At 54.8% G+C, this 12,796-nt stretch overlaps 4 protein-coding genes across 4 annotated transcripts; 1 reads left to right on the top strand and 3 right to left on the bottom strand.

The window, feature by feature from the left end:
- Positions 1–489: 489 nt before the first annotated feature.
- Positions 490–2,423, bottom strand: BDZ83DRAFT_654006 (uncharacterized protein; the record flags this gene model as incomplete). Its single annotated transcript, XM_060510681.1, is given in 7 exon segments — positions 490–753; positions 862–1,083; positions 1,150–1,201; positions 1,656–1,787; positions 2,015–2,114; positions 2,134–2,291; positions 2,332–2,423. The coding sequence occupies 7 exon segments, from the start codon at positions 2,421–2,423 to the stop codon at positions 490–492; spliced, it is 1,020 nt and encodes a 339-aa protein (XP_060362354.1).
- Positions 2,424–4,862: 2,439 nt separating this feature from the next.
- On the top strand, positions 4,863–7,481 carry BDZ83DRAFT_754438 (uncharacterized protein; the record flags this gene model as incomplete). Its single annotated transcript, XM_060514479.1, has 1 exon — positions 4,863–7,481. One exon carries the CDS (start codon positions 4,863–4,865, stop codon positions 7,479–7,481), a length of 2,619 nt encoding a protein of 872 aa, XP_060362353.1.
- A 1,594-nt stretch (positions 7,482–9,075) lies between these two features.
- Positions 9,076–10,455, bottom strand: BDZ83DRAFT_429117 (uncharacterized protein). The gene is made up of 3 exons (XM_060503035.1): positions 10,425–10,455; positions 9,457–10,153; positions 9,076–9,321 (listed from the first exon to the last, which is right to left on the bottom strand). Exon 2 carries the CDS (start codon positions 9,981–9,983, stop codon positions 9,489–9,491), a length of 495 nt encoding a protein of 164 aa, XP_060362352.1. The 5' UTR covers positions 9,984–10,153; positions 10,425–10,455; the 3' UTR covers positions 9,076–9,321; positions 9,457–9,488.
- On the bottom strand, positions 9,868–12,573 carry BDZ83DRAFT_429152 (uncharacterized protein). The gene is made up of 2 exons (XM_060503036.1): positions 12,375–12,573; positions 9,868–11,768 (listed from the first exon to the last, which is right to left on the bottom strand). The coding sequence occupies exons 1-2, from the start codon at positions 12,432–12,434 to the stop codon at positions 10,050–10,052; spliced, it is 1,779 nt and encodes a 592-aa protein (XP_060362351.1). The 5' UTR covers positions 12,435–12,573; the 3' UTR covers positions 9,868–10,049.
- Between the last annotated feature and the right edge of the window lie 223 nt (positions 12,574–12,796).

Genomic DNA, 12,796 nt, shown 5'->3' with positions numbered 1-12,796 from the left:
AGGAGAGCATTTGGGGCTTGATAACGCATTTCTTATGATCTTGCACCGCGGATCGGTTTCTTGCGAACTACGGCAACGCACAGTAGCTTCCCAATTCTTCACCTTGGTCCCTCCACTCCGTAAACCTTCTGTCAAATCAAGCCAAGCCGAACCCCGCTGTCGTCATCTTCCGGTTCAACGCCTCAAAGATGACATTTTTGACAAAAGGACCTGTCCGACCGACCTTACTATCTGGGAGGGATGGGTCTTGCGTGGAGCTCAAAACATGTGTGATAGGGAATAAGATCTGGAAATCAACATGGCAGACATGCACCAGCTCCGGGAACCCCGTGGAGCAAATGTGGCTGGTCAAGTTCAAGCCCCAGCTGCCAGCTGGACGTAGCCCTGAGCTTGCTTGCCCTGGACAAGGCTCGGCGTCGCCTTGCCTTGCCTTGCTCAAAGGTATCCGCACCCTGGCTGGGTTCTTCCGCCCACTCGCGTTTGGGCAACCTAGCTCGAACAGGGTCTGACGGGGAATTCCAGAACCGACCGACCGACAAATATCGACAGGGCAGAAGAGACGCGAGAGAGCTTGTCAGTCGAGTTTGCCCTCTTGCGCCTTGCAGTGCCAATCAATCGTGGATCTGGGGCTAGGGTATCGGCCTTCGGGGGACTGGGAGTCTGGCACGCGGGTCGAGAACGAGGTATACCCGTCCCCTCGCGCCCACCCACTGACCGCACTGCCATAATGCCAATAACGGTCGTTGTCTCAAGCTACGCAGAATGACTGGGCTGTCTCAGAGCCCCCGTTACCACCGCAAACCTAACGGTCAGGCCAACGTCGGTCTTGAAACTTGAGACACTCAATTGTACGGCATTTACCATGAAGGCCGGGGGGCTGGCTCCGTTGTGAGCTTGACCGCTTCGTTTCTCATACGCCGGACGGCGCCCTGCATCTGCCCGACTTCCAACCGATTGACTACCACCTGGATGGCGGAGGCCGGATGATGGTACACGGCAGCCAGCGGCAGCTCGCAACCTGCCCCAGGGATGGTCTCTCTTGCGCTGCTGCGCACGAAGAAGCAATACCGTACGGCCGGCAACCTACAAAGCCCACAATTGCGTGGTCCCTTGTTCACCGTGTCCACTCCAGCGTCCATGGACCCAGACCTCCTCACTATTCTTGACACTGGGAAAGTCCTCTGGCGGAGACCACAGCCCTCTGGCAGTCGTCGATCATGATCTGTCACAATCTGGATCTAGCGCCGCTCGACGCGCTTTGAAAATCTTCAAACGCCTCATACAGATGAGTATCCACGGACTAGCCACGTCAATGAGAAATAAGAAAACTTGGGCTACGGAGACGTCCCGCGGGCCTCACCTGCTTCCAGATCTGACATCAACGATTTGCTGCTATGTGGAGCAATTGCAAACATCTCACATCATCTCTGCATTGATACGAAATCAGCCTGGCAAGGAGCCATGCAGCGAGAAAAAGATGCTGTGTTACAGCCTACGGGTACCGTAGGCCAATTTACTGGCTGGACCATCGGCAATCTTGCCAGAAATAGCAGCATCGTCAATTTCATTGTCTGCTCAGGGTTGACGGAGGACATATCGCCAGCTTACTGAGCTTCCCTCAGGTAATGCAACGTCTTCATCCCATGAGCACTTACTGGCCAAAGCTCTCAACCTTACGTTCACCTCGAGTGCCAAAGTTCAGATGAAAGAGATCAACGACTTTGTCTTTTGCCGAGGTAGGGATCTGAAGAGTGTCAGAGCTGCGTTCAGAGCATGGGTTGAAACAGCTACTCGATGTAACTTCTATCCGTCCATCTCAACGCACGACTCAAGAACCTTATTGTGTGCTTGGGAGGCCAAATAAATGCCTGGCCAGTTCGGATGAAACTGGTGAAATTTTCGATACGTCAGGGTTCGAATGGGTTATCGCCTACGGAGCATCTTGGGAGATCAACTCGATCGAGAGCATATTGAATTCACTGGACGGCTTCCCATAAGTGAAAATTGCACGCACGGTCCGTGGAGTTTGCTTGTCGTTTTCGAGCTTCTGAGACTTGTGCCAACGGGGACGTTCTTGGGTGAAAAGGCGGAACCTCTTTGGTAGAGAGATCGACCTGTCATCAACAATCTTACCACAAACATGCGAGCGGTTTGTGCAAGCAACGCATGAGAGACGGTTTGCCAGCTTTTGGCTAGGATTACCCTGTTCCGACCAACCAGGCCAGTGGTAGTGCACAATCACGCAGAGACCTACACCACGCGCGCGTACATACACGATAAGGTCCCTGTGGCTGATTCGAATAGTGCATAGGAGTTGATACCACAACTTACCGAACAGACACTAGGCAGTAGAGTATTGAATGCCTCTCGGCCACTGAGCGCACCGCCATCGTCGGCACATCGTAGCTTCCGAGTCTTGTCATGGCGACGGCGTCAACTTGGGGGCAAGATCGTTTCTAAGACCATCTGCCATCGACCGCCAGCTTCAGGGGCAATCCTTTCAGCTTCGCGCCCAACGCACAGGTACAGGAGCGGTCCTGAAGAAAATAGGCCTCAGAAAGGAAATGATAGGGAAAAGAAGAAGCAAGTGTATGCAGAAACGCGTCACGCTGAAAACGACAAAAAGAGTGACAATTCGAACCGCCCACTGAAAACTATGGAAATCTTCCAGACTTCCGCGCGGTGGACCTCGAAGGCGAAGCAAGCATCATGGCAAACTGCAAGTAGAAACTCTGGTCAGTGGCCAGTCCACGGTCCATACACCGCACTAGTGACCGACTACGCATCTGTTCCCTCTGTCACCGTGAAAGCCTTTGATGAAGGCGCGCCCAACGAATCTTCGTATCGGAACGCCATGCTCCAACGTTATTGTATGGATATATCGAGGCGGCACACGATATTAGTGGCGAGTATCGACGACACGACAAATCGACGCCATGTACAGGAGTATACACGGCACGGCATACACACGCGACACACAGTGCATGACAGCCATTAGCTAGCATCTCGACGCGCTCGATTCGTAACTCTTTTTCAATCTATACTTGGCGTATACAATATTCGGATGCATCAAATTCTCATTTCCCTCCGTCATTTGGCGTTCCGGCTGAATTCAGGCCGCCTTTTTCCTTTTGTAGGAATCATTTCACCCACTACCCACTCGCCCATATTCGTCTCGTGCTAATAAGTCTTCTCTCATGTCCCTGCATCTCCACCTGTTGCAGGAAGTCAGGCAGTCCTGGGGCTACCAGGACATTACCTATTCGCTTTGCCGGAATCCCGCCGTTCAACAATTTGTTCAGTGCATCAAAGTCTAGAGTATGGCGGCCGGAGTCCAACTATGACCGAATAAGGCAAGGATACGGATATCACATCTACCGTACCAATCCCGACTGACTGGCCAAATATTGCTCCAAGCGTCTGCCAGCCTGCTTGGGTCTTCGACTCTTCAAACGCTCCGTTCAGTATGCACGGCCTTAGCCAGCCGGTCGCGATAATTGCTGCTACTATCGTTGCATATCTGCATATACGCTTCGCCTTTCACCCAATGAATTTAGGCACACGACTGGGAAGCGACGCAGACGACTGCTAGTATGCAGTGCATCGGTCTGTCTGCAGGTTGCAGGCAAAGTCTCAAGCCTTGAGGGGAGGGATAATCAAGACCATTCTTCCCCGGCCAGCATCTCCCGGGCCGTCAATGGCCCATCCACTCAGGACCGCCGCATCCTGCATGCCGCCTTCACACTCACACGACCCAGGTTGCTGCTGCTGTTGTCGTTGGCAGTGGTAGTGGCAGTAGTATTGCGTGGTACTAATGCTGCTGCTACTGTTAACACTGCGTTGCTGCTTGCTTCTTTGCTTGCTGCTGCCGTCTATCTGTCTCTCCTCTCTGGTCTCTTCGGACCACCAACGATGCAGCTCGCTTCATGGGTGCGTGAGAGAGTTCGTTTGTACCCTGCCTTACACCCACTCACCCACATCGGCCGACAGCCCCCCTCAATCCTCACAACAAGGCATCCTGGGCGACTACACCACACCCCTGGCAGCACCTCCAGAGCCAGATCCCTCCATCCCCCCTGACCCCTTGTCGGCATCCTGGAAGAGGGGACATACGGGGGGGAGGGGGGAGGGGGGAAGAGCTGCTGCGGTGTTGCATTCTGGGACTAGACTCTGCAAGAGACTCTGAACATTGCACAAGGCAAGGTTGTGACGGGGCGGCGCTGACATCCCTCCCCCGGTCTCTGGCTCTGGAGACTGGTCCCTCTCCTTTGGTCTGGTCCATGTCCACAGTCCATCTGCGTTGAGCGCTCAAAAAACTCACAGGCTCGACGGATCCCAATGTTCGGATCCCGACCCCCGGCTCACAACGCATTGAAAACAGCACCATCTTAAATATATTACAGTCCCAAGCGCTTCCCCCACAGTCTGGTTGATCTCTTGTCACCTGTTGCTCTCTTAGAACGAACAAAAGGGCGCTGGACGGTTGATGCCGGTTGTTGTTTTCTTGTTGTGCGCGCTCTTCCCTCCTTCTCGGCTCTGCTCACTCTGTCTATCATTCAAACTTTTCCAACTTGGCGCAACGTAACGCAACGCCTACACACCACAACCCAACCTCTTATTAGTCTTACACAGACCACACTCACACAGACACATTCAAGCAACTCGCATTCTCTCATAACATCCCCGATCCCGACCAGACAAAGATCCAGAGCGGCCCAGTTTTAAAAAGTAAACAGGAACACCAGCAACGAAAAAGCCTTGACTTGCTCAACCCTGTTCACGGCACGCTGGAGAAGAAGGGGATCCCTTGAGAGGGGGCACGCCTGGCTTGACGTCGCCCTCTGCATTAAGTCGAAAACAAGATGTGGGCTACCGCTCCACTGCCGTACTACTCGGCCTACAAGCCAACCCGGAGGAAAGAGAGGGCAAGCATCAGCAACAAAGGTGGCTCATCGCCGTCCGCTGCCATCAACTCACAACCTCCCCTTCCTCTTCTCTCAACCCAAGACCATCCCGACAACATCACAGATTTGTTCGAGCCTGCTCTTGATGGACCGCCCTCGCCGGAAAGGATTCGTGCCTTGAGCAAGCAGATGCAGAGGGCCTCGGCCTTGGACAAACACAAGAGCCATACAACCACCTCCTCTGGCTCGACGTCCTCGCTGCGCTCACTCAACTCTGATCGATCGTGGGAACACACCCTGGAGACCATTACTTTGTCAAGACGTTCTTCTGGCCGGTCGACTTCCAGCAGCATGCCTTCCCGAGACCGCCCCGAGAGCGTGCAGCTCTTTGGCAAAACTATCTTCAACCGCAGGGCCAAGATGAAGCGGGAAAGCAGTGGTAACCACAGTTCCTCTGGAAGTTCCTTATACTCTGGTGAGCTTGCCCTGGATGGCCCGGCCTCGACAACAAACAAGGACCACTTCATCCCATCAATTTTTGGTCGTCGCAGAACTCTAAGACAGGACGACTTAGGTGAAGACCCAGTTTCGGGACGCAAGTTGCAAATATCAGGCCCTTACAACTTTCAACATGTCACCCATACCAAGCGGGATCACTTACCGGACCTTCAGCGGGGCAGCCGCGCCGAACTGGTCTCCGAATTCTCAGCCATCCGCGCTGGCCAACGGCCGACCACCGGTCAACTCAAGGGAATTGACGTTGAAGATTTGCACTTTTCCAACTTTTCATCCGAAGCCTTGCACACGCAGCAGGACAACGCGTTGACGTCCGAAACTCAGCCAGAGATGTTTGCGAATCGCCCACCTGCCATTGCCCGGCATACAGGCCCGACTTCTGCACCTCGACGGTTGGTCAAGCACACACGATCCCAGGAACAACTCCGGTCGAGCCCGCCGCGCCCAGCACCTCCGCGGCCACCCCGGTCACCCATTAACGAGGAGATTGTCTCGCCAACTCTGCCAGGCTCGCCTGTACCTGTCCCTCCCCCCAGATCGTCAAGCCGCATCATGAAGCATTACACCGTTTCAGAAGACTCGCTCGCCACCATTGATATGTTCCCAGAACGCCCCCAGACCAGCAGTGGCTTTCACTTGCCAAGCACTCTCGATGCACCGATCGAATTCACTGAATCTACAATTTCCGAAGAAGCAGAGCCTTTCGCAGACCCGAGATTCTCTCATGCGATCACCACTCCCGACGATGCTGCGTGGCCACTCACAGCAAGCTCCAGTGTCTCTTATGAGATGGCATTGCCTGATGTGCCTGAAGAGGAGGAGCAGTTCGTTTTGTCCCGACAGTCTGGCCCGAGCTTGGCCAGCACTCGTTCGTCGCTTAGAGGAAGCCAGTCTGTGCCTGCTCTGCGCCAGAGTGTGCCTCAGACGCCAGAGGACGAGTTTAGGCGGCCATCAAGCGGCGCATCGGACACGCTTGGCAGCTTCGACATGCTTGCCGCGCAGAATGCTCTGAAGGAAGCTTTGGAGGTTGATGGGCCGTCTGCTGTTTCTCACCGAGCCAGCTGGGAGGATGATATTGACTACTGCTACGAGCACGAAGCTGAGGCTGATTGCGACTACGCGTGGGACCGGCCGTCTTTGGATATCGTGAGGGAGGACTCTATAGAGACTTCCTTTGACAACGATGGCATCTTCGTCGCACCCCTCTCGGCTGATCTGAAGCCGGCATCGACGTTGGGACACTCCGATATGCCAGCCCTCAGCCCCGCCAGTCAGACTTCCGTCAACGGACACGAAGCAATCACTCCTACCATTGCCGCGCTGCCTGTAAGGTCAAACTTTTCTCATCCCAGAAAGGAGACGAACTACCGGGGCACCTCCCATCTCCACGTGAGGACAGCGTCGCGAGCATCGAGCTTTAAGGAGTCCCACGGCTTCAACCTCTCGCCATCTCTTCTCATTCCAACGGATTTCCGCCAGCAAATGTTGGCAGACTCGGACACTGACGCGTATCCCATGGATGTGGGGAGACACGACACCAGCCACTTCGCCTTTGACGAGGAGCCCGTCTTGACGATTGAAACGCCTGGACTATTCGCCAGAGACCGTGCCAGCACTTCAACAACCGGCAGCAACTCGTCCAGCCAAACCAGCCTGACCGAGGCTCGCCATACATCGACCAACTCGACATGGACGGCGCTCACCAGATATACGGGAAGCACAACTTTTGAGGGTTGGAACCCGAAGTTTGAGGGTAGTGACCATTCGCGTTCCTTCAGTGCCGATGACTTTGCGGATCTCGGGTCGCCCAGAGGACGAAAGTCCACCATGACTCCGTTGCCGGAATCCGAGGAGGTTCTTACCATGTCGCGTTCCACGGGTGACATCCGCGCCGCTTCCGGATGCATCGACGCCAGCTTGTCTCAGGACTCTCTCCCGCTTGCCAAGATGAAGGAGCCGGTGAAGCAGCACCGACGCCAACGTGCGCAAACCCTGAGCGCCCCGCCCCCGCCTGGGCAGTACGCCCTTTTCCCGCCTCTCTATGCCGGCAGCCGCATCTGAACGACTGCTCGCGACTGAGTACACCTTCCGACCCATGACACCACATCACGACCTCACAACACATCTCATATATCTTGCTCCATAGACACACACTCACACCTGAGCGCGCGCGCGCTCGCGCGTTCCCCGTCCCGCAATGGCGGGGCGACGCACCACACTATCAAACCTTCTACACCTTATTGTTTGTTTCTCGACATATCACGGCGTTTCAAGACGGTCGTGATTCGTATAGACTTTCTTGGCATATCTCGGAGGAGTTATCACCTGGGCTCTCATCATTTCGTTTACAACATAGACCAAAAATCCGGTTTGGTCATTCTTCTATTCCGACCATCAACCATCACTCGCTACACACACACACTCACATGACGCCCACCAGCGCAACGCACACAACGATCTACAGTTTCCTTACATCTATCTACAGTCCGCTCCGAAGGATTCACTCTTACTATACTACCACCACCACCACCACCACCACCAGCACTACCGCTACTACTGATACTACTGATACTGTTATTTTGTTGTACAAAAAAAAAAAAGAAGGGCGCGGGCACAAAAACCCACCGGAAGGGATTTTAAACCTCCGCCGGGGTTATGATTTGATGGATTATGACAAACCGCTTGTTGTTTTCAAGATGGAGAAAAGCAGGGTTGAAAGGGAACAGAAAAGCAAAAAACAATTGTTAAAAAAATTGGGAGGAATGGAGCCGCGGAAGAGAGCGAACCCAACGGAGGGATGGTGTTATGCATCTGTGTGATCACGAGAAGGGTTATCTGCGCCCCTGGAGGGGCACGCAGAGCGAGAGAAACGAAGTTGTTTCCCAGCTTTGGAAGTTTTGGGTTGAAAAAAGGAGGTTACCTTATTTCATCGCGGTTCGGATGCAAGCCTTTGATCGCTCCGAACAAGAATTTCAACCAAAAAAAAAAGAAAAAAGACTCCTATTGCTTGTCCCACTCACTCTTGCTATTGATTTCTGTCCTATTCAATGATTTAATTTGCGAAGAGCTCGCCAATCATCGACTTGACTGTTTGGCATATGATCAGACTTAGGTACATTGCAAAGAGGCATGAACTTGGCGAAAAGGTGGGGTTGAGGGAATAGCAACACACCACAAACCAGTCCACGCGATCAAAAACATGCCGAGGTTTTGGTTATTACTAAGGTAGAGCAATAAACCCTTGTGACGCTTCGCATGAAAAATACTGACATTTTTTGGGGAGATGCATGCACTCTCTTTGCAACCATCAGGTTCTGGCTGGGTACGGTAGAGCTGTTGGTTGGCGTGCTGCGTAGTTTGGTGATGGGCATTATGCATTCGGTAGTCGACACACCTTTACCTCAGTAGCTTCGATGCGGAGGAGGAGTGGGAACCGGCTATGTAGGTAGGTTGGTCTAGACTCGTGCCCGCATTGTGTACTCTGCATGACGAACACATCGACTTGTCAATACTTCGGATGGCTAGGATAGACAGACATACTTGGAGTGCAAACCAAGCTAATGTATACCACCCCCGACTTTGCGGAAGATGTTCATGAAGAGACTGCGGCGTTCACCGTTTATTTTCTACTGCAGTCAGTAGTCAAGCATGGAAGAAGCATCGGCAAAGTCGTGATATGTCTCTTTCTATATACTTTCGTGTGACCAAATGAAGTTTACCTCACCCTAATTGACAATCCCTCAAGAATTTTTTGCAGTTGGAAAATGGCCCTAGAACCAAAATCCAGAATCACCGTCAATTACAAGCTCCGTCCAACCCTCATTCTGACGGAAAACACATCCTCAGCCTACACACCACGCCCTATTTCTTCCTCCATCCTCCTGAAGCACCTTGTTCATCCCTCTGCCCATCCGCCCGTGAATACGCATGCAGGCAGAGATGCACACCACCTCCCTCTCCTCCCGCTCTTCTCTTCCCACCCACCTCTGTAACCCCTCTCCCTCGCGATGTCCTCCTGTATCCCGCCTGTGCTTGCCTCTCATCCACCACTTCAGTCCACAACCTATTCTAACCTTCTCTCCTAAAACCCCCCGGCATGCGGGCTGCCGATATCCCGGTAGTCATCATCTGCGTCCAATCAAGCTTGACTCTTCCCGCCTTTATGAAACTGATTTCATCCGCCGTCACAATTTGTCCGCGGAGAAAAAACATGGAGAACAGAAAGAACTGACACCAAAAGCAAAACTTGGCGGGACCAAAGGGTAGAAGAAGAGAAGACGGAGAAAAGAAAAGAAAAGATCCTGGACCCGTGGAGCGGGATGGCACCCTCCTGCCAACCGGCGTCGATATCTGAGACGGGAGCAACAACACCGCCGCTGCCAATGTGATGGTTTGATGTTTCCCTCCCCCCGCACGCGGCGTGTTCTCGGACGGTCGGCGACACTCCGAAAGAACCCTTCCCCCCACCACCCCCGGCACCCTTGCCTCCGAGATTTTGAGCTCACGCGCTCCCCCCTTTCCAGAAGTGCACTGCATTGGCTTCACACCCACCACCACCGCCATCAAAGAATAGTCTCGCAGCAGGCAGGCAGGGGGGGGGGTTCGCGCAGGTGTCAACGACAATACACTTCAAGCATTCCTCCACGACGAAGACGACTCGCCTCTCTCGTCCGGAACCCCTTCGACGTCGAGGAACTCGTCCAACCGGCCGCCCCCGCCGCCATTTACGGCCACTTCCCGCTCGAGCGTCTCCAGATTGCGCAGCAGCTCCCCCCTCTCGCGGTGTAGCGTCTCCCGCTCCCGCTCCAGGTTCTGGATGTGGCGGCGGGCCATGTCCAGCACCTCGGCCTTGCTGACCCGCCTTTCCTCATTCGCCGTCGCTGCCGCCTGCGGGTCCGATTCGTCGCCGTCTCCGGCGCCGGCCGGGCCGCGGACCTGCTCCGGTAGGGCATTGAGGAGACCCTCGAATTGAGCATTGAGCCGATTACGGTACTGCTTTTCGACCAGGTTATGTGATGCGCGTGTTCGTCGTTCTTCGAGGGACTCGGTCGGCTTTTGCAGCGCGTTTTTGGACGTGCGGGAGGCACTGCGCAGTCGGGGTGCCGGTGCCGTCTTGGTGCTCGACCCGGCGGATGAGGCGACCGATACCGACTTGACGGATCGGCCGCTGACGCTGGTTCGGCCCGCGGGGCTGGTGGGTTCGTCATCGTGCTCGTTGCCACCGGCTCCGGGATCGGCTACGGCACGGCGCTTGCCCTTTCGCTGCGGCTTCCGGGTCCCGGGCGACGATGACGACGACGACGCCTTCATTGCCACAGCTCCGGCCCTTCTATCTTGAGGCTCGTTATCATCGTCATCCCACGAAGGGTCCTTGACGTCGCTATCAGTCTCCATGCTGCTTTTGCTGTGCTTGCGGACGTCGTGGTTCAATTCGGCCGCAGCGACTGCTGCAATATTTGGTGTCAGTGTGACGGAGCTGCTGTCTTGAAGCCGAGGCCGCCATGGCGAAGCATGGAAATCAAAAGTGGTCGTGGGTGGTTGCGGGTGAGCTGTTACAGCTACCGTGGTGGAAAGTGGCGTGATGTCGGCATAGACTCCGCTGCCCAGGAACGACTGCTCACTCGTTGGCGGTAGTGGTGGTGGTGCGAATCCGAAATCAAATAAGTGACCACCGCCAACACCAACATTCTGGCTTCTGCCATCAGTACTCAGGCCGGCCGCTGGAGAAAGAGTGACAGGTGGGTTGACACCTGCTGCTGTTGTGGAGGAGGATGTTGCATCAACATGCTGCTGCGGGTTGTTGTGGTACACCGGGACTCCATATCCGGGCGGAAGCCATGCGGCGGCGGCGTGGGCGGGTGTTCGTTGATGGCCCTGCAAATGGAGATGCGACGACGTCCCCTGCTGATCAGCAGCAATATTAGGCGCAGGCGCTGCCGCTGGACCGAATTGGTGCTGAAGACCCTGGTTGCCCTCTGCATGTGTCAACCCCAGAGTACCCGACTCGAGACCCAGGCCCAGGGCTGAAGGATGGAGCTGAGGGTGGTTTTGCTGGTGCTGCTGATTCAGGTGCTGGAGTCCTCCGAGATTATGAATTTGCGGGAATTGCGCCGTCGGTACGGATACGGGTATGGGTAATCCAGGAATACCTGCAATGGCCTGGACCTGATTAAGTGGTGTCGCTGTGGTCGATTCATTGATGGCGTTGGGCCGATTGTGGCCTGGACTCAGCTGGGTGGTCTGATTACCGGGCCGAGTGGCGTGGTGTTGGCGGTCGCCGACGTCGAAAGCCCCTCCGAAAACTTCGGGAGAGAAGTGCGGGGACAACGGCGTCGAAGCTATCATCTGCTGATAGAAATAATCGTCAGACTTTTTTCTCTCTTCAATTCTTTTTTTCTTTGGCGAAAGGACCTGTGGTTCTCGAGAACACGGCCTGCTCTACTCCTTTGCGCCTCATCGCCGTCTGTCTCATCAGTTTGCCGAACGCTTGTTCAGAGAACATCACCTTGCCATCGCCCCATCCCGGGTGGCACACAGACTTTCAGCTCCTTGATACTCCGCCGCCTCCCGCCCATATCCCATACTAAGCACCGGAGGCGACCACCGACAGACAAAATAATGTAGAGAGTCTTGCATGGTCCTTGCATCGTGGCTTGACTTCTCATTGCGGAGGCTTACGGGGGAGGGGAGGAATCTGGCCCAGCTTGGTGCTACCCGCGTGGCATCATCTACTCACTCGCGCCTCTGATCGCTTGGTCTAGCGCTTGCCTTGTCACATTCATATGCCGCTCAGGTCGGCAGATGAAGAAGGGAGCAACGAGGTATGGTGTGGAATGAGCTGGTCGTTTGATCTGAGGCCTGACCGCAAGAAATGAGAGCCCCTGAAGGCCTCGCTCCCGGGAGCAAGGCACCGAATGGAGAAAAGTGGAATACAAAGCCGGTTGAGATACTTACTTCCGGGTCATCCACGAGATACTCGTAGAAGGGAGTGTTGTCGTTTGGCGAGTGCGCCATCGTATCGTCTTGCCGGAGGTGGCGAGGGGTCTTGGTTCGATTGGAGAACCCCCTTTCTGAATCCCACCGTCCGGCTCCAAAGCAACGCAAAGCCGTTGGTGATTTATACAGGTTTTGTTTGCTTTTCCGAATCTTCGACCTTGTTCCCGTATCTGCTTTCCAATCCCGGAACCGAGGAAAGGCCTCCTATCCGCGAATGGCCAAGATCGGGCGAGGAAGAGCAAACCAGCCACGATTGGGAGGCTCCGGACTAAGCGTGCGGCCAGACAATCCCAGTGGATGCAGGCCGCCGTTAGAAAGGACCAGACGAGCGTCTGGCCAGTAGTTCCGGAGCGGACGCCACGGCCTTCTCAGGGATTGCC

Source organism: Colletotrichum acutatum (genome assembly GCF_030867785.1).
Source record: "Colletotrichum acutatum strain CBS 112980 chromosome Unknown BDZ83scaffold_81, whole genome shotgun sequence".
In the NCBI taxonomy this organism is placed as follows: Eukaryota; Fungi; Ascomycota; class Sordariomycetes; order Glomerellales; family Glomerellaceae; genus Colletotrichum; species Colletotrichum acutatum.
The sequence above is the reverse complement of the archived record's forward strand: the minus strand, read 5'-3'. Positions and strand labels throughout refer to the sequence as shown.

What these genes read in the sequence shown, in the direction of transcription:
- BDZ83DRAFT_429117 (XM_060503035.1), bottom strand. Translation starts at nt 9,983, where the DNA reads ATGGCGGTGGTGGTGGGTGTGAAGCCAATGCAGTGCACTTCTGGAAAG.
- BDZ83DRAFT_429152 (XM_060503036.1), bottom strand. Translation starts at nt 12,434, where the DNA reads ATGGCGCACTCGCCAAACGACAACACTCCCTTCTACGAGTATCTCGTG. An exon ending in ATCTCGTGGATGACCCGGAA is followed by an intron (nt 11,769 to 12,374) that starts GTAAGTATCTCA and finishes TATTTCTATCAG; the next exon opens with CAGATGATAGCTTCGACGCC.